This window comes from Fragaria vesca, linkage group LG2 (assembly GCF_000184155.1).
Source record: "Fragaria vesca subsp. vesca linkage group LG2, FraVesHawaii_1.0, whole genome shotgun sequence".
Lineage (NCBI taxonomy): Eukaryota > Viridiplantae > Streptophyta > Magnoliopsida > Rosales > Rosaceae > Fragaria > Fragaria vesca.
Genome location: NC_020492.1, coordinates 11,800,397 through 11,824,502, shown reverse-complemented (window position 1 = coordinate 11,824,502; position 24,106 = coordinate 11,800,397). Strand labels below are relative to the sequence as shown.

General features: G+C 35.7%; 3 protein-coding genes across 3 annotated transcripts; all 3 read left to right on the top strand.

The window, feature by feature from the left end:
* Positions 1-12,945: 12,945 nt before the first annotated feature.
* Positions 12,946-17,627, top strand: LOC101300491. Its single transcript, XM_004290258.1, has 7 exons — positions 12,946-13,193; positions 14,033-14,103; positions 14,207-14,392; positions 14,506-14,601; positions 14,726-14,797; positions 15,349-15,465; positions 16,264-17,627. The coding sequence occupies exons 1-7, from the start codon at positions 12,986-12,988 to the stop codon at positions 17,203-17,205; spliced, it is 1,692 nt and encodes a 563-aa protein (XP_004290306.1). The 5' UTR covers positions 12,946-12,985; the 3' UTR covers positions 17,206-17,627.
* A 1,309-nt stretch (positions 17,628-18,936) lies between these two features.
* LOC101312504 (B3 domain-containing protein REM14-like) lies at positions 18,937-21,883 on the top strand. The gene is made up of 4 exons (XM_004290299.1): positions 18,937-19,087; positions 19,817-20,147; positions 20,234-20,376; positions 20,623-21,883. The coding sequence occupies exons 1-4, from the start codon at positions 19,016-19,018 to the stop codon at positions 20,854-20,856; spliced, it is 780 nt and encodes a 259-aa protein (XP_004290347.1). The 5' UTR covers positions 18,937-19,015; the 3' UTR covers positions 20,857-21,883.
* Positions 21,884-22,198: 315 nt separating this feature from the next.
* On the top strand, positions 22,199-23,801 carry LOC101312519 (putative B3 domain-containing protein Os03g0621600-like). The gene is made up of 4 exons (XM_004292407.1): positions 22,199-22,249; positions 22,750-23,059; positions 23,199-23,329; positions 23,571-23,801. Exons 1-4 carry the CDS (start codon positions 22,199-22,201, stop codon positions 23,799-23,801), a joined length of 723 nt encoding a protein of 240 aa, XP_004292455.1.
* The last annotated feature ends 305 nt before the right edge of the window (positions 23,802-24,106 follow it).

Below are 24,106 nucleotides of genomic sequence, written 5' to 3'. Positions count from 1 at the left end.
GGGAACGAAGATGTGTANCGATATGGGAGAAAAATGGTCTGAAAGGTAACTTTCAGAATTTGACTTTCTTTTTGATATCAAGTCATCACTTGACAGAGGAATTAGATGGAGATTGGAGGTTTGGACATGCGCAGCTAATGAAAATTGGGAGTTGAGGGGTGTTTTTGATGAAATTGAAAAAAAAAGACTAACATGATGATCGACCTAAAGTTGATGGGGGTAAACTGAAATTAGTCCATATATATATATATGATAACGGTTATAAAACATCATAATATTTATGACAATCGATCGATAAACGTCATTAAAAATCAAGACCTACAATGACGGTTAAAAACTTCATAAAAGAAAGCCGACATTCATATTTATGACGTTTGCTTCAGAAAACGTCATAGAAAAACCATATAATGACGTTTTTGGCTAAACGTCATAAAATTAATGTCATTAAAGACCATATTCGTAGTAGTGATCTTCAAATCCACCAATTTGACCCATTTAGCCATCTTCATGGATCTCGTTTAATTATGCATGGCTGCAGTATTTGTTCGGTGGATTATTTACACTGATATTATTTAAGGATATAGACACTAGTAAACCTCAAGAGTTGCTTGCTACCACCTTGCTCTTACTTAAGGTGGAAAGACAGACGAATTAAATGACAGTCTTGCATCATCTCATGAGAAAGTTTGCAGTGGCTGCACGAAAGATGGTGATCTTAAACAATCTTACGAGAAGTTTGGTCTATGTGATGATTCATTCAAAGCATTTGTAAGCTCTAAACTTGGACATTTGCATATGGAACGATTTGTCAATGATATGCCTACATAAACTTATATTGTTATTGGTAATGATACTTCAAGCCTATAGACTACATCAGTATTATGGTAGTTTGTTTCTTATTAGTGTATTCAACATTATTTGGAAGATTGCTAAATTAATGTGCAAACAAGTTTTTTTTTCTTTATTAGTGTATTTAATCGATAAAAATGACATGATATAAGTCTAATAGACTAACACCACAGGAGTGTTGCTCAACATTGTATGAAGTAGAGAAACAAGTTGTTTTATATTATCACACTCAGAATATTACAATTGTCTTTGTGTTAATCAGTACAACCCTTCACTACTAATCAAAAATCTTTGATTCTAACCAAACAAGAAAAGTAGTATCTTTTAACGGATGAAGCCAAATCCTCGAATGAAGTCATTTTGCGTGCTACAGTCAGTAAACTTTTTGCGAACCCAAGGAAATATCTACAAGAACTCACCGGCGAGATGGTGATTATTTGTTGTCAAGCAAGGGATTTAAATCTTTGACAAAATTGAACCAATCATTCCGAGCTTTTTACGAAGACAATATAACTTGATAAAACAAAAATTCATCATTTGGGCAACCCAACCAGTGGATACAATCCACTTTTTCATTAAAAATGTGGAAAAAACATGATATTATAAGGTATATATAATTTGATGCAAAGGCGGAAAATAAAGGAAAATAAATATTAATAAGAGCACACAAACTTTTCTAGCAGATACACTTTCAAGCCTTCTGAAGTTAAAATGTTCTAGTGCCTCTTCAATATTGACCAATATGGTTCGATTATTGAAGAAAAACTCCGCATACTTTGAGTCATTCATCTCTTCCATCAATTTGCCTTTATATTTGAGCTTCTCATTCCCTTTTTCCAAACAATAAACTAGCACAAACAATAAATTACCACAAACAACCACACAAAAAATACTAAATACAAACTACAACAAATAATAATCTCTTAATCAAAATTAACACTTGTACCTACCTTTAAAAAATCCACCAGTGTCAAGATCTATGAGAGATGATTTTATCAAAAGATGTTTATGCCACTCCACCCCATCTAATATATCCATGGTAGTGATTGTACTATATTGGGTGATTTTTCTAGTATAAATATTAGAGAAAAAAAGTAAATGACATATAGTGTTCATTTGAAGTTAACAATAAAACTGAATTAATATATAGTGTTCATTGAAGTTTTGAGTGGAAGTTTACTTTTTGTTTATTTGATATACAAACTTTCATTTCGCTAACAAATATTGGTAAGTTATTGATATTTAAACAGGGAAGTGAGATGTTAAAAAAATGACATAACTTGGTAACTAGCAACAATTGTTAGTGGCAAACAACAATTTTTCTATTCTTTGTTTTGATGACTATCGCTGGCCTTCTCTATTTTTTCAGGCAAACTAACATCAAAACATTTGAGACAGTCTCAAATGAACTAGTTAATATTGTCTAATATGTGAAAAATGCATTTTTTTATATTATTATTAATGAGATTTGCAAACGATATTTAAAAATCACTTATCATTGGTGATCCCGCCTGAGATTTTGTCATTCATGCTGGCATCACGTAAACACCTTAAGCTCAAGTGAAATCCATCTTCTACAGTCATAACTCTCGCTTCTTAAATTGTCATTAGTCATTTTATACGTGTTAATTAACAAATTAATTATTTCCTTGAAAAAAAGAAAGGTTTAAACACTAAAGTTTGAGGTGCGCATAGAAGCACTCTAGTGTATTCAGTCAATAAAAAACACATGATGTAATTGTTTATGTAAATTGTGATCCATAACACAACCATATATTTACGTGGATCAAGATATTGTAGTAGTCTTTTGAGTCTAAATCGAAAACAACAAATTTTCTTCAGAAAATATATGCACTTTACGTTAATGATCTAGTAAAACTTTCAAATCCAACGTAATATTTACAAGAACCCTCGGTGATGATAAATATATTGACTTAAAACAACAATTTTTAGTTTTTAGTAAGTATTGAACCAATAATTTCAACACTATGATGAATTGAATATCACTTGATATTGTAGAAAGTTGTTTACGCAACTTAACAAGTGGATAACATCAATTTTGTCATCAAATTTATAAAAAAATATGATGTTATATATGTTCATATTAGCATGTCTTATTTAGCAATCCTAAGAAAGATAAGAAAGATTATTGAAGAATGATGATCGATCAAGCGTGTTGAAAAAGAAATATAATTAGATAAAGACAAACATACCTTATTAGATAGAGTGTCAAGTCTCAAGTAGTCAATATGTTCTAATATCTTCAGTTAAAGATGTCCGACATGGTTCTTCCATAAACATGAAAAGGTTAAATTTTGTTTAGTCCCTAGACTTTGCCTCTATCATCCATTCAGTCTCTGTCGTTTCAATTTCGTTCAAAAACTCTCTGAGCTCTCCAATTTTCATCTTATTGTTTATTTCGTTAATCTCCTTTCAAATGCTCTGTTAAGTCAATGATGTGGTGTTATCTTAAATTCTAATAAGGTCAGATAATTTTGAAAAGTCCAATGTAACCTTGTCTTATTTATCTTTTGCTTTTTACAGTTTAATGGTTTTTTTTTTTGTAAAAGTCATATCAAGACGTTTTTCCTTGAATGTAGATGTTTCTCCTCCATTCTCACTGATAACTTCAGAGACTCTAACATCTCAAGTATTTGGCGTGCAACAAATACTATATGGTTAATAAACTCATAGTATTTGAGACATTGTTTTTTGCTTGTGAACAGAATTGGAATTTCCTTATTAGGGGTTTTCACTTCTCTATAAAACTTGTCTCGAGCTTTGAAGGAATTGAATTCCACACGATGAGCATAGTAGCCATCAACAAGCTCCGTCAAAGGATGTCTATATCTACGTTTACTGATATTTTTCTTTCTACCAAACCTGCAATTTAGAAATGTGTTAATATTTCAATGTTACATCTATCAATATTAACAAATCAAAAGTCCCAGCAGCACGCAAGTACCTAAGCCACGCCTACAGTTTTTCAATGTTGATCTCATGACACTTAAAAAATATGAATGTTGAAACAATATCTGTGTTTTCACCACACTCCGTGTAAGATAACTGTGTTCGACTGTGTAGAACTCTATGATGAGTTCTATCACTGTAATGCATAGATCACTTACACCCATTTTATGTTCTTTCCTCAGTTGTCACACTATCAACATAAATAAATGCAATTAATTTCAAATTAAATTCTTAAACTGATAATTAAAGGGTTTAAAATAAGAAAATTACCATTGAGAATCTCTCTTGTATGTGCATGGATCAGTTAAGGCGGCTAAACCTAAGAGGTACGCAACAACATAAACTATATCTTCCCATCGAGCTTTATCTCCAAACTTAATGCACAGACCTTCCAACATTTCTATAATGTCTTATCCTTCGGAACCTATTGTTTTACACTTATCCACACACTCTCAGCCGCGTGAACCCTTATTGTTGTACGCAAAACAACACTTAGGAACCTACATGCAAAAATATTAACTTTTATTGTTAATGATTTCAAGATACGTTTTGCAGCTGATACTAATATGAAAACTATAGAAATGTTATGAATAAAGAGCAGTAATGCTGAGCAATAATTTGAATAAAGAGTGATAATGACCTTAGTTTGTATTCCGCCAATCAAAAACTAAAAACTATGCTCATTTTTTATGAAAATAAATAATAAACTATACATACCTCTTTTATGTTCGTATTTCATTATATTTGTCACGACAACCAGCATAATGAACTAATAACGAGGCTTTGGGTACACTAGACTAGGTGGATAAGGCAAAGACACATATACTGTAAGAAATCTAAAAAGCTCGGTCATGTAAAAATGAGATGCAAACGTTTAGAACGTTGCATGTATCCAAGAATCAAAAAGTGTTGCTCTATAATGTCATAACCAAGAACCTATCGCTCATAAACCTGTTGGTATGCTTCGACAACTCTCTCTAGACTATGAAGAAGGAGCCGATAAATATAAAACTCCATCTTCATAACCACATGATGACATGCCTCAAGATCATCCTCATAAGCCATAAATAATGATAAACATTTATGTTGGAGTTGCTACTTGTTTGTGATTGAATATGTTCATGTACCAGCTAATGGTGCGTGCATACACGCTCTGTGGGGGTGCGAGAAAGAAGGTCAGTGAATGAATACAATAGTAGAATTTAAGAATTAGAGATGTAGCCAGTTATTGTAGATCTCATTCAATAAGTTAATTAAGACCAATACCAACTGTAGACATTAACACAACCTCTCTCTCTGCACAAACTAGCTAGTTTAACACAACCTTCAATAAGTTAATTAAGACCAATACCAACTGTAGACATTAACACAACCTCTCTCTCTGCACAAACTAGCTAGCACCTCCTCTCACCAGCGTTCTCACACTGCACACACAACACCTCCTCTCTCACCAGCGGCCACCATGTCAATGAGCAAACTGTAGGTAAGCAGCAGCAGCAGCATAAATTTTGTATGCTACTCGATCTTTTCTCTCTCAACCATCTCATATATCATTTCTTTTCTTTATTGACTAATTAGGGTTTTTTTTTTATAGTTGCATAACACATGAGGTGTACAATAAGTTACAAAAGTAAACAACCTAAACTACCAACAATCACTACTACAATTATCACCAAAATGCCACATACAACAAATGTGGTAAATAAGGCCAAAAGCCACACATGTTCGTTTATTTACATTGATCATTTATAATGACAGAGTCTTGTGTTAGATTATGATGGAATGGAGATAAAAGATAACAAAGATTTATTTGTTGTTGGTATGGCCACACCAAACTTATATGATGTGCAATTGTGTGTGATATTGCATACCCCCAAGCAGAGGCGGAGCTACACTCCGGCCTCACGGGATCCGAACCCCTTTGGCTTTTCTATAGATACATATATGTATAGGTATTTTATTAACTAAACTAATGACATATGTATGTTATTGCTATTGAACCCCCATTAAAGACCAAGTTCAAGTACTGTTAAGAGAGTTTACACCCCTCCTACTCATGCATTACACACGTGATCATCATATATTATGAACAAACAACAAGGGTAGTATTCAATTTACAACTAAAATAATAATTAGTAATAATTCCTCACAATCATTAGCATTTATAGCTTTTCAGTTTTCACGGCTTCGTCCCTATATCGGGGCTTATGGTACTACTTAGGCTACTTCGTGACACATTATTTGTTTTTATTAGTTTGTAGCAAGTGAGAAATACATATCGTTTATGTTTTGATTGATTATGTTTGAGTACTCATTACTTATATGAATTTTGTTTTAATTGACCGTTGGTTTATATTATTGCGTTTTTATCTTATATTATATTATTGTAATCGGTTGTATAATCGATATTTTATATACGGACCCCTCATAAGTTCAAATCCTGGCTCCGCCCCTGCCCCCAAGTATAGGAAGTCAACTTTTGTTATAGGAAAACGTAGGGTGGTATACCCAAGGGATCCGGTGAAACTCAACCTAACTAAATTACCGCGAACTCAAATCTAAAGAAACATGCAAAATCTACCTTTTTACAAGGCTAAAATCCACAAAACCTTTAGAAGTCGTGATTCTTAGAGATGTTATTTTCAATGTTTGTGTAGTAACCCGAATTTTTTCTATCAATTTCCTTATAATATTTCTGAAATTAACGAAGGATTATTTTGTGGAAATTCGTATTCGTATGTGCGAAGTTGAAGTTTCGAGAGTAAAATATTAAGGTGCTTCATTTTTAAGTGGCCAAAAATTGACTTTCTTATCCGTAAGATATTTTCGAAAACTTTATTCATGAAACTTGTAGTGCTCGACGATACGAATCCATGGACATGCGGCACGTGTGAATCAGACATCGTATGTGGAAATTATAATCAGTTGAAGTTTGGTTTCTATTTTCGGGAGGTGTATAAATAGGAATTTATTCACTGACCCTAGAACCCAAATCAGTTGGAGAGAAAAGTTTCTCTCTCCTCTCCTCCCGAGCTCACCGACGCCGAACCTTCACCAGCATAGAACTCAGCCGTCCGACCACTAATCGGGATACCACCGGTCTCGTCGGGTTGGCAGGACCACCGCCTCCAAGTCTAGGGCGGTGTTGCACAGTGGTTAAGCCGTAGACGACATCCTTCGGTTTAAAGTCAGCAGCGCTGCCATGATTGAAATCGTTGCTTATGACGGCGACGAGGAGCGACTTTAGGTGTGTGTTGGTTCTTTTCTTCTTCTCTTTGTGGCTAGGCATAGATTGAAACACGAAATTGAGTTTTGAACCCCGAATTTGCACATTTGGGGCTTGAGTTTGTGGTGGCGTTCCAAACCAAATTATGGTCGAACTAAGCTAAACCCCAGGTATTAAAGTTGCTCTCCTTGCTTCAATCTACAAGTTTTGTGTTGTAAGTTTCCCCAAATTTTGAAGTTGGTGGAATGGCGCGTGGGGCTGAGTCATCATCGTCGCGTCGGGCAGTGTGGGGAGGTTTAGTTGTTGTGTTAGCTAGTTTGTGTCATTGTGAGTGTGTTGATGTGTGATAAGGCTAAGTGATAATTAGATAATGCATATTAGGTACTATGTTAATCATAGATATTTAGGAGGTTGTGAACTATGAAAATCTGAACTTAGAGACAGCGTGGACAAGTTGTTGAGTGTCCGACGACCTTGGGAGGTCTTGGAGGAAGGATTGTCCTCCTTTGGGCAACCTTCAAGCTAAGGTTTAGTTAAGGTTGCAATAATCTTTTGGTTTGAGTAGTTACTAAAGGTTAACAAATGTGTTAATTAGGTAACTTGTGGAGTTGGTATTGAGCTTGGCGCTTGTGTGTGTGAAGATGTAGCAAGATTATTCTTAAGTGAGTAAACCCCACCAAGGTTCACATTGGGACCAATTTTATTTATGGTCATTTTGATGATGATGATGGCTTAAAAGAAAATGTTTTGTTGTTTTAAAATATATGAGTTTAATCGCCAACGGCTCATAGGTAAGATAAAAGAAGTTTTTGTATTTAAATGATTATTTTTAAGGTTTTGTGACCATAACATTATTGGTTCTTGGTAGATTATTCTTGTGAGAAAATCTATGTGTGTGCATATATATATGTATATATATATCTATGTGAAATGATATATTATTATGATGTGTTCATTGGGTTGTTGAAGATGTTATTATCCTGTTGTGAAATGTTGTTTAGACAGTCAAACCAGGAACCAAGCCTTTGGTCAGGTGATTGGTTATGGTTAGGATAAAGCTCTAGTCTGTCTGTCGATGTATGTCATGGGAGATACCTTATAGGTATCTGAGACTTATGGGTACATGTGTTTTGTTGTAGGTCATAGGAGGTACATTATATGTATCTGGGACTCATGGATACATGTTTATTTATAAGAGTTTGGATATGTGTTTCATTTTGGGGTGAGTGTGTGCACAACCTTCATGTAAAATTATCGATTATTTTTCTATTGTTTCATGTGTTAATGATGGTTGTTGTAAATGTGTTGAGTTAGTATTTTGGGAATTACTCATATGGACTTTTTAGCTTACCGGGTTTGTACGTTGTTTTACAACCCGATGCACCAATTCATGGTGTAGGGGTTAGACCTGCAGGTGATGATCAGCAGAGGTAAGGTGGAGGCATAGTGAGTTTTTAAATGTCGAACTTTTTATTATTATATATATTTTGGCAGACTGTATTAAGCTCAAGGTGAGTGTTTTCATTTTATTTGACATTTGAAGTTGATGTAAACAAAGAGATGTAATATTTGACTCAGTGTTGAGTTTATATTGAAATTTATATTTACAGCCTTTGAGTTTAGTTTTTGAAGTTAATGAGCAGGTTTTGGGTTATTTTTTAGATTTATCATGTTCAAATTTTTGAAAATTATTTCTTCAAAAATTGGGGTGTGACAGTTTGTGTATTGATTTCTCAAAAATTGAAGTAACACTAAACTAACTAAGTATAAGAAATGGTTCTCCCTCATGTGGATAGGAAGCTGAAAGGGTCCCTGGCTAAGAAGCACAATGTAGGATGACCAGCTGGTTCCAAGAACAAACCAAAGATGGAGAACATTCACCCTTGGAAGCTTGGTGTCTCGGGTTCAAGTCCTAAGAAAGTGAAAAAAAACTAAACTTTGAAAGTCATTGTGCCCTACGCCTTGGTGAAAGTTTTGGTGGCGCTGTCATTGAGGAGGTGGAGTATATTCCTCATGTGTCCGACCCTTAAGAGACCCCCTCCATAGGGGATTCCGGGAAGCAAATAATAAGTTAGGGTAACCTAACATGACATGGTTACTTTAGAGGTGAACAATATGGTTTATGACTTAAAATTCCAGCTCTAACAAGGAGATACCGAGAGACAAGTATGCTTTAACATGTGAACTAAACTACCCTTAGTCATTGAAAATAGCATGCTAGAAACCAAATTTTCGAAATGCAAGGCTAATAAGTGGATTTGGAAAGTCATACTCAACAAGGTATGATAGATGCATATGCTAATGTGCCACCTTAAATGATTTAGTGGGATTAACCTACACTACATTTCCTAACCATCATAATGTGCCACCTTAAATGATTTAGTTGGACAAATTTTGAGATGTATATTCGAATATCAAATGATAAGTAATTGATAAACGCATTTTATGCTATTTTTTTAATGTATTTACGACCCTATTAGCTTCGTTATTTTCTTAATAATGCCATTTCTAGCTTGTTTATGTGTTGTAGGTCAAAAGAGGTAGTTTTACACAAAAGAAGGCTAAAACGCAAGAATTAAGAGAAATCCTAATCAAAGGAGGATTCCTGGTGCAGAAAGGAGTCTCATTAAGTCGCAAAATCAAAGGATAAGTCGTTTAGGAAACTTGCCTATTTCCTTTTAAGAAACTTTCTTATTTTGATTTAGGAAACTTACTATCTATGAATCTTTCCTATTCTGACTTTCCTAAATTGTTTAAGAAACTTTCTTTCCTTATGAGACAGAGAAACCATGAGGAGTCAGGAACCCTAATCCAATTTGGAAAAGGATTTATGTTTTGGATGTGTATAAAAGGGACGGCAAATCCTTAGGGATTTTGTCGTGATCAAGGGATTTTTATGTGCTAAATAAATCAGAAATTAAGGGAGATTTTTTCCTTTAATTTCATCATATTAATTATGATTATCCCTGCCTTATTTATTTGATTTTACTTCTCTTACAGGAACCCTAATTGCGCACTAAAGAAGGAAGGAAAATCAAGGATTTTTGTCAAGGACTTGATTGGTGTTGGTGGCAGAAGAAGGAAGGTTCTTCATTGCTAAGATTTCCTTTGGAGAACAAAAAAACATACTTGGTCCTTATTCAAGCCTTATGTGAAGTATTATTGCACAAGATATTCCAGAGATTTATGGGGAGTTTTTAAATCGAGATTTTGAGCAATAATTCACCACCGTTGGATAAGAAAATAATCAAGGGCTAGGAGAAGAGCTAGGGTTCGGTCAGACCACTATATAAAGGAGCAAAGAGCAACGTTTTCAGCATCACTTACTACACTCTAGAAATTAAGAAAAGTTCTCTTAGTCTCTCTCATTGCCGTGAGTCCCTAGAAAAAGAAGAAGAGAAACCCATGTTGCCTCGGACATTCTAGGGAGTATTGAAGCCCTAGCACAACCTTGCACGACCTCAAGTTCTACGATTGGCCATCAAGATCATTGAAAAATGTAATCTTATGTCTAGAACTTTTCGGCTATCTTATTCTGATTTTAATTTTCGATTTAGAACTATGTGTTTTATATTTAGAATTGGATGGAATCTTTGTTGAGAACTACGTTAATTTTTAGTTAATAATAGTTATGATTTCAGTGTTCTGATGATGTTATATGATTGAGTTAATTGCCTTAGTGAATCGTTGAAAGCATGTTTTTGTTTTATTTATATTGTTGATTATGCAGGTCAGTAATGCTATGATTTATATTAAGCCTCGTAGGTAAGTATAGATCACCAGTAGTGGAGGCCGTATCCAGTATGGTTGAGAGCATGTTTTGCATGTGATGGTTAAGCGTTTTACGTAAACTCTTTACATGTTAGGGTTCGTTCTTTTACTTAATGATTTGCATGTATGTAGACAGATACTTGTAATATTGATAGCAACAACATGTAAAATGTTCTAAGTTCAAATGTACTAGCTTGGATGACTATTTAGAAGAATCGATTAAATGCATGACCTCGTAGGCTTGTATTTAGAACCCTTCTATGTTTCTCTTTGGTGATAACTCGATTGTGTGATTAACGTTCATCGGGTTATACTTATGTTTTCTGAAATCTGATTTTGAAAGTGTGGAAGTCGATCAATTGTAATATCTTGTCTTTATTGCTTTCATAGGAATGTTAGTAAACAACCCCTTAAATCATGTAAATGTAATTGGTGTAAATATTTAGTAAATAACTCTTTAATTAGGTACTAATTTGTTCTAGTTTTGTTCCCGCAGGAGCACCCTAAAGTCCCTGGATTGATCGAACCTTATTTTCCTTATACTACGATTGTCAAAAAGGGTTCTTAATTGTTGCACGCCGGTTTCGGAGCACGTCAGTAATGTATAAATTTGTCTCAACAACGCCATGAAAGCACCCTACTCTAAAGACTTCGTCGAACACCAATTCCAATCTCAACAAGAACTTACTGCAATGGTCTTAGGTCTTGTTTGGTTCGCGGAATGGAAATTAGTTATGTTATCTTTCCCATACAATTTTCCGATAACTTCCAAATTCAAGGAAAGCAATTGAAAAAGTTTTTGAAAACATTGTAATTAATATAAGGACTAAATTTAAGTTACCTCCATGAGGTTTAGATCGAACATCATATTAGTCCTTGTGGTTTCAAATTAATCAGTAACACCCTTAAACTTGGACACGAGTGATGAAATTACAAACTAAACTGATTAAATTGAAATGACACGGACTAACATGATGTTAGACCCAAACTTGAAGAGGGTAAACTTAAATTAATCTTTAATATAATATAGAGAAAATGACATACTACTACCTCAAACAATAGCTATATATATAGTATTATGTTATGAGATATGAATCATGAATGTAGGTATATATATGTAGTTTGCTATATATTATTATGTTATATGATCAGAATTTTCCTAAAGATAGAAGAAGAGAAAATATAGTTCATGTCAAGTCGCTATGAGAGTAGGGATGGCAATGGGTAGGGTAGGGTACGGGGATCAAAATACCGTACCCATACCTTCTTACATTTCTCATCCCCGTACATGTTCCCGTACCCATAATTAGATAATGGGAATTCCCCGTACCCGTACCCTTTGAGGATTACGTTTCCATATCCGTACCCGTACCCGTTAATAATTATGTATTAAATTAATTTTTTTTAAAATACAAAATACAATTATATAAAAGTATGAAATTAAAATCAAATACCAAAGTAAATAAGTTTCATGTTTCAATCCAATAAAAATAAATACAAGTCTTAGTTAAATCAGAACAATACCGGTAAATTTCATTAAGAGAATAAAAATATATAATAAAAAGGAAGGTCCATTAAATGTTTATTCAGAGAATCATAAATTTTTTTACATAAATATTTATTTATAAATTATATATAAATATATATGATATAATAAATTATATAATTATATATAATAATATTTTCATCCTTAATGGATGAGGATGGGGACAAATATCAAAATACCATACCCGCCCCGTACCAGATTTAAGAATCCGAATACTAGGGATCCCCATCCCCGTTACCCGTTTATACCCGTATATCTTCCCCGTTAAGGTCAAATACCTGTGGGTACTCTACCCGCCTTTCCCGTTAAGGTCGAATACCCGTAGATACCCTACCCGCTGGAGATTATTGCCATCCCTATATGAGAGCACCCTACCTACCTCCGAACTCAATTCACCTGGGTCAATTGTGTTATTGGATCTCCAAATTCTTGTAGCAAATCAATCTCCATAGAACAACCTAAACGGTGCCGTATTGGAGTCCGATTTTTTAACATTCAATCAAATCAAGAGCCCTATGTAATCTTCCACCAACTCTTTTCCTCCCCTCCTTCTCTTTCTTCTCTCTCTCTTCGCTCAGAGCTCCTCTCTCTCTTTCTCTCTCTTCCAATTCCGCCGGCGAGAGATGACGGAAGAGAAAGATCGACGGCCGGAGACCGCCGCCGGCGACAGTGCAAAGCGGAAGCTGGAAGACATGAGTATCCTACTCGCGAAGCAGAAAGCTCAGGAAATCGCCGCCCGGCTCGTCACCAATGCCGAGTCGAAGCGCCCCCGAGTCGACGACGAGTCGTCGTTCCAGCCCAACCCCGTCTACTCCGCTCCCGCCTACCCTGGTTGGTGCTCTGTCACTCTCCCAATTCAACCCTGCGTTTCTAGGGTTTTGTAGTTTCATCTCTTGTGATTGATTTTCGCTATTTTTTTACCTCCGAATTGAAATTGAAAGCTGAATAAGAAGAGAAAATTAGAGCTGACTCTAGCTCAAGATTTATGGAGATTTTAGGTTTTGAGTAGAATGGGAATGAGTACCGGAAACAATGCGGCTCCTTAGTCATTGATGCTTTCGTTTTTGGGATTTTAGTAGATAGTTAGCGAATGGATTGAGACTTAGGATCCTAAAGCTTAAGCCAGCTGCTTGAAAGCTCATGCTTTCGAAGAGCGTTGGCTGGCTACTTACTGTTGGTAGTAGTGCCGATAACAGTATTTGAAAGAGGGCTAAAGTATCTGGGCAACGAATAGGGGAATGTGTTAAGTGAATGGCTGAAGAGAAGTGCAGCACCGTGTCTCAATTTTATGATCCTCAATTTTTTGAAGTATGAAGTCTTTCAATGCTTGACTGCTAGCTTTTTAGGAGTTAATAGAATCAGTAAGCTCTTTTGTTTACTTTTCAATAAAGAGGAAAAGAAAAAAAAGGAAACAGAACACATTGTGCTCGATTCTCTTCAGCAGTATAATTTTGAGGAAGGAGCTGTTTAACTTTTTTATTTTATTTCATTTAGTAGCTAAGATAATGTTTCTGGTGATTTCTCTTAATGCATTAGTTTAAATCCAGGTGTCTTTGATAATTTCAGATGCTTTGTGTTATGTTTATAGATCAATATTTCGATCCTTATTAGATAGAACTGCATGAAACCATTTTCTAGTCTTTGGTTTCCCAACTAACACGTTATTTCAGTGTTCACTGCACAAACAGGACACTCTTATGGTTCAGGCACCAGCAAGAAAATAGATATTCCAAATGGAAAGGTACCTCTTGTTTTCTTGCAGCTCTTCTGACTTGTTCGTGGTATAATACCCATATGGTTTTTTATGAAATACTAAAATTGTCTCCTGTTATTCCATCTTACAGGTTGGTGTAATTATTGGGAAGCAAGGAGAAACGATAAGACAACTACAATTACAGTCTGGGGCAAAAATCCAGATAACCAGGGATTCAGAAGCTAATCCTAATTCTCTAACGAGAGATGTGGAGTTGACGGGTACATCTGAACAGATTAGTAGAGCAGAACAACTTATCAATGATGTAATAGCAGAGGTAAAATTATGTTTTTGTCTTTTTTTTTTTATTACAGCCTAAAGTTTCTTGATATTTTATGCTTCGAAAAATTTCTTTCTTTCTTAAAATAATCTGATTTTTATGTTTTACAGGCAGATGCAGGGGGCGCTGCTCCACCTACAAATCAGGGATTTAACTCAATGCAGGCTGGAGGGGAACAGTTTGTCATGAAAGTTCCAAACAATAAGGTAGGAACACCCTCCCCCCCCTCTCTCTCTCTCTCTCTCTCTCTCTCTCTCTCTCTCTCTCTCTCTTCTTCACTATGTTGAGGCTGATGCTAATGGTTGAAGTTGGCGCTAATGATTCTTGTAGGTTGCTTTGATTATTGGCAAGGGGGGTGAGACTATCAGGAATATGCAAGCCAAGTCAGGAGCTCGCATTCAGGTTGGTATTTTAAGGGATTAAAATTTAAAATACATTATTGGGACTTGTATTTTGTGATATTATGAACTGCCGCTTGTGTATTCTCTTAAATCCATTGGTTATTGGTGACACGTATTATTTATGTAATCTGCCTACGTTATGAAAACTATAAAGATACTTTTGACAACACTTGGGTCATATTTGCAATGGTGCTACTTTTGGTTGGATAGTTTTAATAGGCTGCAAGAATTAGGAGCTCACATAATGTACGGATGTGAAGAGGCTATTGTGTTATTAGAATTCGATATCACTAATGGTTCTGAAAAGAGCAATCGAGTTAGTGGGGCAATCTATATAACTGGGAACCAGTTGTTTTGTTTAAGCGCCCAGTTTACTATGTTCTGCGACTGTGGAAGTCTGAACTCAGGACCCTTTGGCAGCATATGCCTTTATTTATCTTGCATTGAAAATCTAACAAAACATTACAGCTTTACAAAGAGCATATACAGGGAAAAATCCTTGCACGCATTTTGTTCACATGTACTTTTATCTTACTTAAATTGTATTTTCAGATTGTACCATTGCACCTTCCTCCTGGTGATACATCAACTGAGAGATCAGTATATATAAATGGAGGGCAAGAGCAAATTGAGGCAGCCAAAGAATTGGTGAATGAAGTTATCAGTGGGGTGAGTCATCATACGTAGCTTTTTTGACCCAATGTTTTTTCTTTTCTGTTCCTTTTAGTTCAATAATGATTTTGTGAACTTCGTGAAATAAATAAAATAATATGCCTAGAGAAATGAATTATATAGGTAATCTCTTGTGCAGAATATTGGGATCACATCTCAGCTTTCATCTGGTCTTCTTCTGCATTCCTGTCTTGGTCTAAAACAATTTCAAATTTGTACATAAACCAGCAAGTGTTAGTACATTTGCTTGCATTCTTTTGGACCAGGAAAAAAAGGGGGTCTTTAGTTACTCTTCAAGAACTAATTTGAGTGAGAAATATGCAGAGCTTAAAAAAAGGTTTTTTGTGTAGTAAAAGGTTGACCACTAACGTTTGTGTCATTTGGGTAAAATTCCTAAAGCAGTAGTTTCAGGGTCCCAAACCTTCTTTGTACACGGTACTTTGTTATGGTCAGAAAAGATAGTTTGGAAAGCTTTGTTTCGGGTCAGTTTCAGGAAAAAAATTAAAATAGGGTAGCCTTCCCTTTTACTGGAAGAGAAGAATGTATTAGCGTTATGTGTTTATTTGAAATTAGCAATGCAATTGGAACTGCTATGAAATCTTAGAAGAAAAAATACAAGCTGTTTTAAAGAAACTTTCTGGTTTAGGGATTGGAAGGGTATTTGGTGGATTCATTTTATTCTTTCCATCATGTTCTAAATTTCCCTCTTCTTTTAGTATGTTTTTATGTTTGTATTCTTATATCCCTTGTCATTTCTGGATGGTTGCTCAACATATTTTGTATCACTTCCTGCAGAAGCGTTTATTAAACGCATCTGGTACCAATAGCTATATGCATCAACCCTCCTATCCCCCTTCTGGTAATTGGGCCCCGCCTGGACAACCTCCAATTCAGCAACAGCAGCCTCATTATGGGTACACACAGCCCGGAGGTTATGGTACACCCACGGCACCTACCTCATACTATGGTAACTATCCGGCCCAGGTAGCAAGTTGGGATCAGTCAAACCAGGTACCATCTCAGCCACCTCAGGATAGCAGTGGATACAATTATTATGGACAACAACCACCAATGGGGTCAGCTCCCCCAAATCCTGCCTACTACAATCAGACATCTCAGGGTTATGCTCAGCAGCCACCAAGTTACGATCAGGGTTACGCTCAGCAGCCACCAAGTTATGATCAGAGTTACGCTCAGCAACCTCCAAGTTATGATCAGAGTTATGGTCAGCAGCCACCACACTATGGACATAACATCTCTAGTCAGGCTCCAGCATCTGATCAGCAACAATATGGAACTCCTGGATATGGGCCGCCAGCAGTGTCATCAGGCCTAGATGGCAGCTCTTCTGCACAAACGACTCAGCCATCATCTGCATATGCACCTCCTTATGGCCAGCCAACGGATAACCCACAGTCTGGGTATTGGTCTCATCCGAGCAGCACAGGCCAACCACACACTCAAGCTGGATATTACCAACAAAGTTATGGAGAGCAGCAGCCAGCCGAAGATGCTTCTGCAGCATCTCAGGCAGCATCATATGGACAAGGTGGGTATGCTCAGCCAGACCCTTCTGCCAATGGGGAGTCACAGCATCAGCCAGATCAGCAGTCACAGCCACCTACCAATGGATATGCAGACCAGTCGTCAGCTTCCGATGCTGAAAGGACTGGTGACAGGAATGTAGAAGGAGATGGATCAGCCCCTCCAACAGAACCTGTTGGTTCTCAAAACTGAAGTTGTCTGAAGTTGTAGCTGATCAAGGATGTCATCTTCTACTAATGCTCTATTTTTATTGTTATCTTTTCTTTCTTGGAATGAATTTTCTCATTTGCTCTCACATGCCATCTGTGTGTTGCATAGCATCATATTTTAGCCTTGAAGTATAAGAATATCTTGTTAGACAACCTTTTTGATCTATGTTCATATCTGATGATCAAGGCATCAACAGTTGAGCCATGGACTTGAAGGTTTTGGTCGAGTTATCTTGTTTGGTATCAATTAGTTTCTTTTTTAATCTTTTTCCTTAGGTCCATGAAATATTGTAATCGAATGGCCCTGGATGAGATGTGTTGTTGAATTCTGTTCTGCAATCTGCCGACTGATAAATCTTTGCTTGAACTACAATAGCTGGTAATTGGTAAAATTGTGATAAATTTTCAAACTTCCTATTGCTTTTGCAGCGGGTGTGAAGCTGCTCGATTCCTGTAGTTTTACTCAAGAATGGAAATCGCGGTTTAGCTTGTTGCCGTTGCAGTTTAGACATGATCTAAACTACTTTTTTTTTTTTGGACGATCTAAACTACATTGTTTAATAACTTTTGAACATCGGCAACACTTTCTGGATCTCCTTTCTTTTTTTTTTGAACTTTTGAAAACAAGGTAACCCTTGCAAATTACCAATGCTTTACCTTAAATATAGAGTACAAGTTGTAAAATGAGGGAAAAAAAAAATTATCAAACACAGTGACAGTGATAATTGGTACAATTGAGAAGTAAAATTATCATTATCTACCTTTAGATATTGAGTCATCACTGTGCCACTACCAATAATGCATCTCAAACAATCCATCCGCAACCTTTTCTGCTACTGTTGGTATATTACGTGGTAGTGCTACCCCTCGTTTATTTTCCTGGTCAAGAAATATGCTTGCTGACTCATTATTGTCTAAGAATCAAAACTTATGTTCTTTGATAATTGATCTCATTTTTATGGTTTTGCAATATGAATATTGGATCATGCTAATAAGGTTTTGCTTATGGTTCCTAATCCTAATAGTTTGGATGGTTTGCAACTGCTTTTTTTCATATCAATATTTCCAAGATGGCCGGAGAGGAAAACACTGCAAAACTGCATGTTTTATAGTGATGAGTATTGCTGCATTCTTAGTTTAATAATTTCCTGTACATAATGCTTGTATAAAACAACTGCAGAGAGGAGAAACCAAAGAGTGATTATTTTAATTTTATGTCTCCTTTATTTTCTTTTCTTGGATTTTGTGGAGATTTATCACTTGCAGTCTGAATGAGCACAGCTCTTACTTTCTATTGATTTGTACATATATTGTACTCCAAATTGAAAATGGCAAATTATGATTAACTAAATATGTGGTGCTTAAGAAAAATCCACTCTCATTTTATCTCTCATGAGTTGTAAATAATAGGTGCACGTACTCTAGAGTTTGAAATTGGACTGACACAGAGTGTTGAATTTACATTTCTCTGACTTCATAGTTATTGATGGTGTTAATGCTCTGAAATATACAGTTGTTGGCTACTAGAACAAGCAAGCAATTGTAGTGCCAGTCTTTCTTTTTTTTTTTCTCTGCAGTATTTCACTACTTTCTCAACTTCTCTGATGAGCTTGTTTGGCTCAAACCTAAAAGGGTGACTCACATTCATTTCAATCTGGACCGTTGATTTGCAGTACTAAGCTTTTATAATTGTGTACAACTCCTCTTTACTTCTGTCCAATTGAGTGAAAGTTTAAGTCTTTCAGCATTTCTGTCTTTGCTGCCCAATTCTAGAGAGGCATTAGTTGGCCAAAATGCAGAGGAGAGCATCCAAGGAGCCTACCTTCTTCAAGATTATCATAACTGGGTTTAACACTGATGATCTGGTAATTTCAAGCCCTTCTACACCATGTCTTCAATTTCTGCCATTTTATTTTGAATGTTGTGGTCTTGTGGAGTCACTGCAAACAGGGTTCTTGTAAACGTGATCATATCAGCATGTATATGTCTTGGTGTTTCTCTTAAGATGTATGCGGTTATATTAGGATTTAGGAGGCCATCAATCTGACCCAAAATGTTCCATCCGTACAAATTTACAGTTTTTGTTCATGTGTTTGGGTGAAAAAGGAAAAACTGGTTTGTTTAGTTAGCATCCTCTCTTGTTTTTCTTTTGGGTACTGAACATATAACCATGCTAAGATCTCGTGTCTTGATTGCGATTAATCTCTTCAGAAACTTGTTTCACATTTCTTTGGTTGAATATATATAAACACACAATAAAAATATCTGAGGCAGAAAATATTAGAAGAAAAGGATGTGGCTTCATATTCTTGTTTGTGGGTTTAATAGTCTTGGAATGGGTTAACTGATATTGGCTAAGTTATTGGACAGTTTGTTTTCCTTATGTTAAGTAGAATTCAGAGGTGCTACAAGAACTGTATAGTTTGTCGCTTAATGTGCAAAGTAACACTTAATTGTGAGTGTGTCTTAATTTAGGCCTAATCCACAGTTCCACACATTCTGTATGGTCATGTTTGCTATTTGCTACTGCCTATCCTCTATCAATTGCATGATCTGAACTTTTAGTTTCCGTTTTCTGTTCTTGACTTTTGTAGAGAATCCCACCCAAGTTCCGAAGACACATGTTAAATGAACTTTCTGAAACGACAACTTTGGAGTTGAGGGGTTCTTCAAAATGTTCATGGATTGTTCAAGTGAGTCAAATAGAAGGGGATATATATTTAAAGGATGGATGGCAGAAGTTTATAAAAGATAACTCCTTGGGCGATTATGAGTTTTTAGTATTTAGGTATGAGAGAGCTATGCATTTTACAATAGATATCTTTGACGAGACAGGATGCATGAGAAACAATTTTCTGAAAAAATCCACAGGGGCTGACAATACGAAAAGACCTCGGGGAAGAGCAAGAAAGTACAACCATTCAGGTAGATGGTTAAAATGTTGCTAATTACATGTTGCCTACTGGAAATAACCTCATGTCAGTACTTATTTTTCTTTTTTGTATGTAAAGCTGCTGTTGAAAACATTCGAAGTTGCCAGTCCACTGAACTGGTAGAGATTAAAGAAGAGGAAATAGAAGAGGAAGCTGCTACATCGCATAATTCTGGGTTCCCTTCTTTTGCAAGTATTATGCTGAATCACTTGTATAATGTGGTAAGCAAGCTAATCTTATACGTTATTCGCTTTAATATTTAACCTGCAAAGAAACCAGGAAACAAACATGTTAGACTTAGTTTTGACATTATTATTCGTGTTATAGATTCTACGCACAGTTAACTCTCTGCCTTTATTACCATCAACTTGAGCTGCGCAATCCATGTATACTATGTAGTCTTGAATCCTTGATCATTTCTTGCTCTGATTGGTGTTGTTTAAAATTTTGGCTTCAAAACCATGCAGTCAGTTCCAACAGACTTCAGTAAGAAACATCTTCCTCAGGGCTACTATAGCATTGTGGTGAAAAATTCAAAGGGACAAAAATGGAAAGTGAAAGTCGTCCGTTCTTGTACTTCAGTTAAACTTTCTGGAGGGTGGGCAGAGTTTAGACGTGCTAATCAAATCAAGTGCGGAGATATTTGCACATTTAAGCTCGTGGAAAGAAAGACCTTGGTGGTTCACGTTGTTCCGAAGTGATCAGTATGTTAATCAAATCAACTTTCTGGCTGATTAGAGATGCTAGTATTTAAGTGGCTTGTATAATGAACTCTTAATCTGTTGGACTGGTTTGCATTGTGTTTGCTGTGATGTTTAATTAAGAAGTAGGGTATTTGTTTTCAAATGCTTTAGATGGGAGGGTTAAAATTAAGCTCTGAGATTACTTTGTATTTGCACATTTTAGAATTCTCATGAAAACAAAAACAAAAACAAAAAAATCCTTTTCCTTGGTCCTAGGAGTTTTATCAAACATTTACTAGGCAATTCGAACTGTAGTCTTCACACATGCAAGTTACCTAAGAGTCGAAGACATCATAGCAAAGAATAATCCTGCACTTTCATGTCTTTGTTGAGCCACAAAACAAGAAATGCCAATAAAGGCCATCAGTCCAAAGAAAAGTGAGCTTCAAATCCCCATTTTCTTTTCAGCTCTCTGGATTATGTTATGACTAGAACAAGATCAAATTCATTGATAAAATTAAGGTCATCATCTCAGCTTTATTATTTTATCATGTGGTTTAACTTGTTGATAATACAATCTCAATTCTCTTTATAGCCATGGAATTGAAATTTGCTTTGAATACCGTTCTAAAAAGGGCTATTTAATAGTTGACAATGACCAATTGAAGTCTGATCACTCTTTACACACATACACATACAGATTAGTTATGAATCTTTTGCTGAGATATGCATCTCAGTAGTTTTGCTAGGCTCCATCATTGTCATGGAAAAAAAAAAAAAAAATACTAGGCTGATTTATATCTTCCGATGGGGAACTATATTTCATTTTGCAATATTATTGTCAAATTCTCTCAATTTCAAACTCATATGGTAAATCTGTCATATGTCTCACATGGACTACCCATGCCTTATAGTTTCTGGTTTATACATATAAATAACAGCACAGTTTGATTATGACTACTCAGACTTGAATCATGGTGCCTCTGATCATCAGAAAAGCACTTGAATGATTTACCAGGAAAAGAAAAACCAAACAATTAAGTATCTGAATTCAGTAACATGCAGGGCAGTAGTTGTGATCAATTAATATTTCGCACTGTGTAAAAGAAAAGGTATTTATGGGTTTGCTGATTTGGCCTCCAGTGAGTAGTACAAGTTTATTTATAAGCCTTTCATGTTGTATCTATTCTCTACTTCTCTTTTGTCCTATAATAATAACCAAAGAACTAGTACAAGTATCCACATTTTCAATGGGAAGATGAAACCTTAAGCCTCTGAGAAGTGAGAAGCATCACAATATTATTTTTTCTCATTTCTTTTTTGCACATCTAGTTGATTAGAGAAGCTCCAGCTGGAAACAATGGCAACCTTCTGCACACTGTTATCTCCTGGAATCAGCAATGAGATTTTGGTACTCTCTGTCTCTCTCTCTCTCTCTCTCGTTCTGTGTTATTTTGTTGTTGCATATTTGGTGTTTGCAATTGTTTCTCTGCAAAATGGGAATATGAAACTGAAAATGAATCAAGTTAGCTCTTTCTGATCTTTACAAGTGTGCTTCTTCAATTTAAAGGCTAAATGAAGACTGAGTTGGTAACAACTCACTAGATCTAATTAGTTTTTGCCTGTTCGAACAAGTAACTAAGTTTATGGGATGGGCTATCTCATTAGAAGAACAAAAGTTTAACACTACCACATATGCTTATGTAATGCAATGTAAATACTGCTTGTTACATACCTTGATTATTGAACCTTCATTTCCGGTAGTGTTGTTGACTGCTAGCTGCTTGTAGCTTGCTATATGACTAACTTAACATTAAGTCAATAACTGATGTGCTTTGATGAAGATTATCATCAATGGAAATATGAAATGATCTGAAGTTTTTACTTTTCCCTTTTCATATTTTTTTGAAGATTATCCCACAAGAGTTTCAGAAGCATATATTGAATGAGCTTTTAGAGCTAGCACTTTTGAAGATAAAATATTTTTCACATTGTGCATGGAACATTAGAGTACATCAAATTGGAACCAATATTTATCTGAAGGAAGGCTGGAGGGAGTTTTTAGAAGATCACTCCATTGGCGACGGTGAGCTCTTGATAGTCAGATATGATGGACGTATGCAATTCAGTATACAGATATTTGACAAGAATCATATTGAGAGGATCGATTTTCCTGATACCGAAATACAGGATGAAAATCTGGCTTTTGCTAACGATTCAGGTATATAATGTTGTCAATGTTGCTAATTGGTACATACTAGTACTACTGCTTACTGGAATAACTTATGACTATCTTTCATTTTTGTACTCATACAATACATTATACAGCTAAATGAATATGTTTCTTTTTGTATGTAAAGCTTCTGTTGGAAACATTCCGAGTTGCCAGTCCAGTGAATTCAAAGAGATTAACAAAGGGGAAGCTGCCGCATTCACCAATTCAGAGTTCCCTTCGTTTACAGTTACTATCCCGGACTACTGTTATGGTCTGGTAAACGGTGAATCTTATACTTTGTTTTGATTAATGTTTAAGTTGCAAAGAAACCAGCAACATGTTAGACTTAGTTTAGACAAAATTATTCATGTTATAGAATCTTGACACAATTACCTCTCTCTGCCTTTTAATACCATCAACTTGAGCTGCGCATCCATATATAGTTGCATCTATATAGCCTTAATCAATTTCTGCTCTGATTGGTGTTTTTAATAATTTGGTCTTCAAAATCATGCAGAGAGTTCCAGCAGACTTCAGTAGGAAGCATCTTACTCAGGGCACCTACAATTTGGTGAAACGTTCAAAGGGACAGAAATGGAAAGTAAAAGTCGTCCGTTTATGCACTTCAGTTAAACTTTCTGGAGGGTGGGCAAAGTTTAGACGTGCTAATCAAGTCAAGTGCGGAGATATTTGCACATTTAAGCTCGTGGAAAGAAAGACCTTGGTGGTTCATGTTGTTCCGAAGTGATCATTATGTTAATCAAATCAACTTTCTGGCTGATTAGAGATGCTAATATTTAAGTGGCTTGTATAATGATCTCTCTTACTCTGTTGGACTGGGGTGCATTGTATCTGCTATGATGCTTAATTAAGTAGTCTTTTGTTTTCAAATACTTTGGATGGGAGGTTTAAGATCGAGTGTTAAAACAAAACCAAATACATGGATCCTTGATCTACCTTAAAGCCAAAGAATTGATCCTACGTAGACAAATAGTTAGCTAACTTCACTGCTATTAGGGGAAGAAAACAAAACAAAACTTTTTTCTTAGTCGT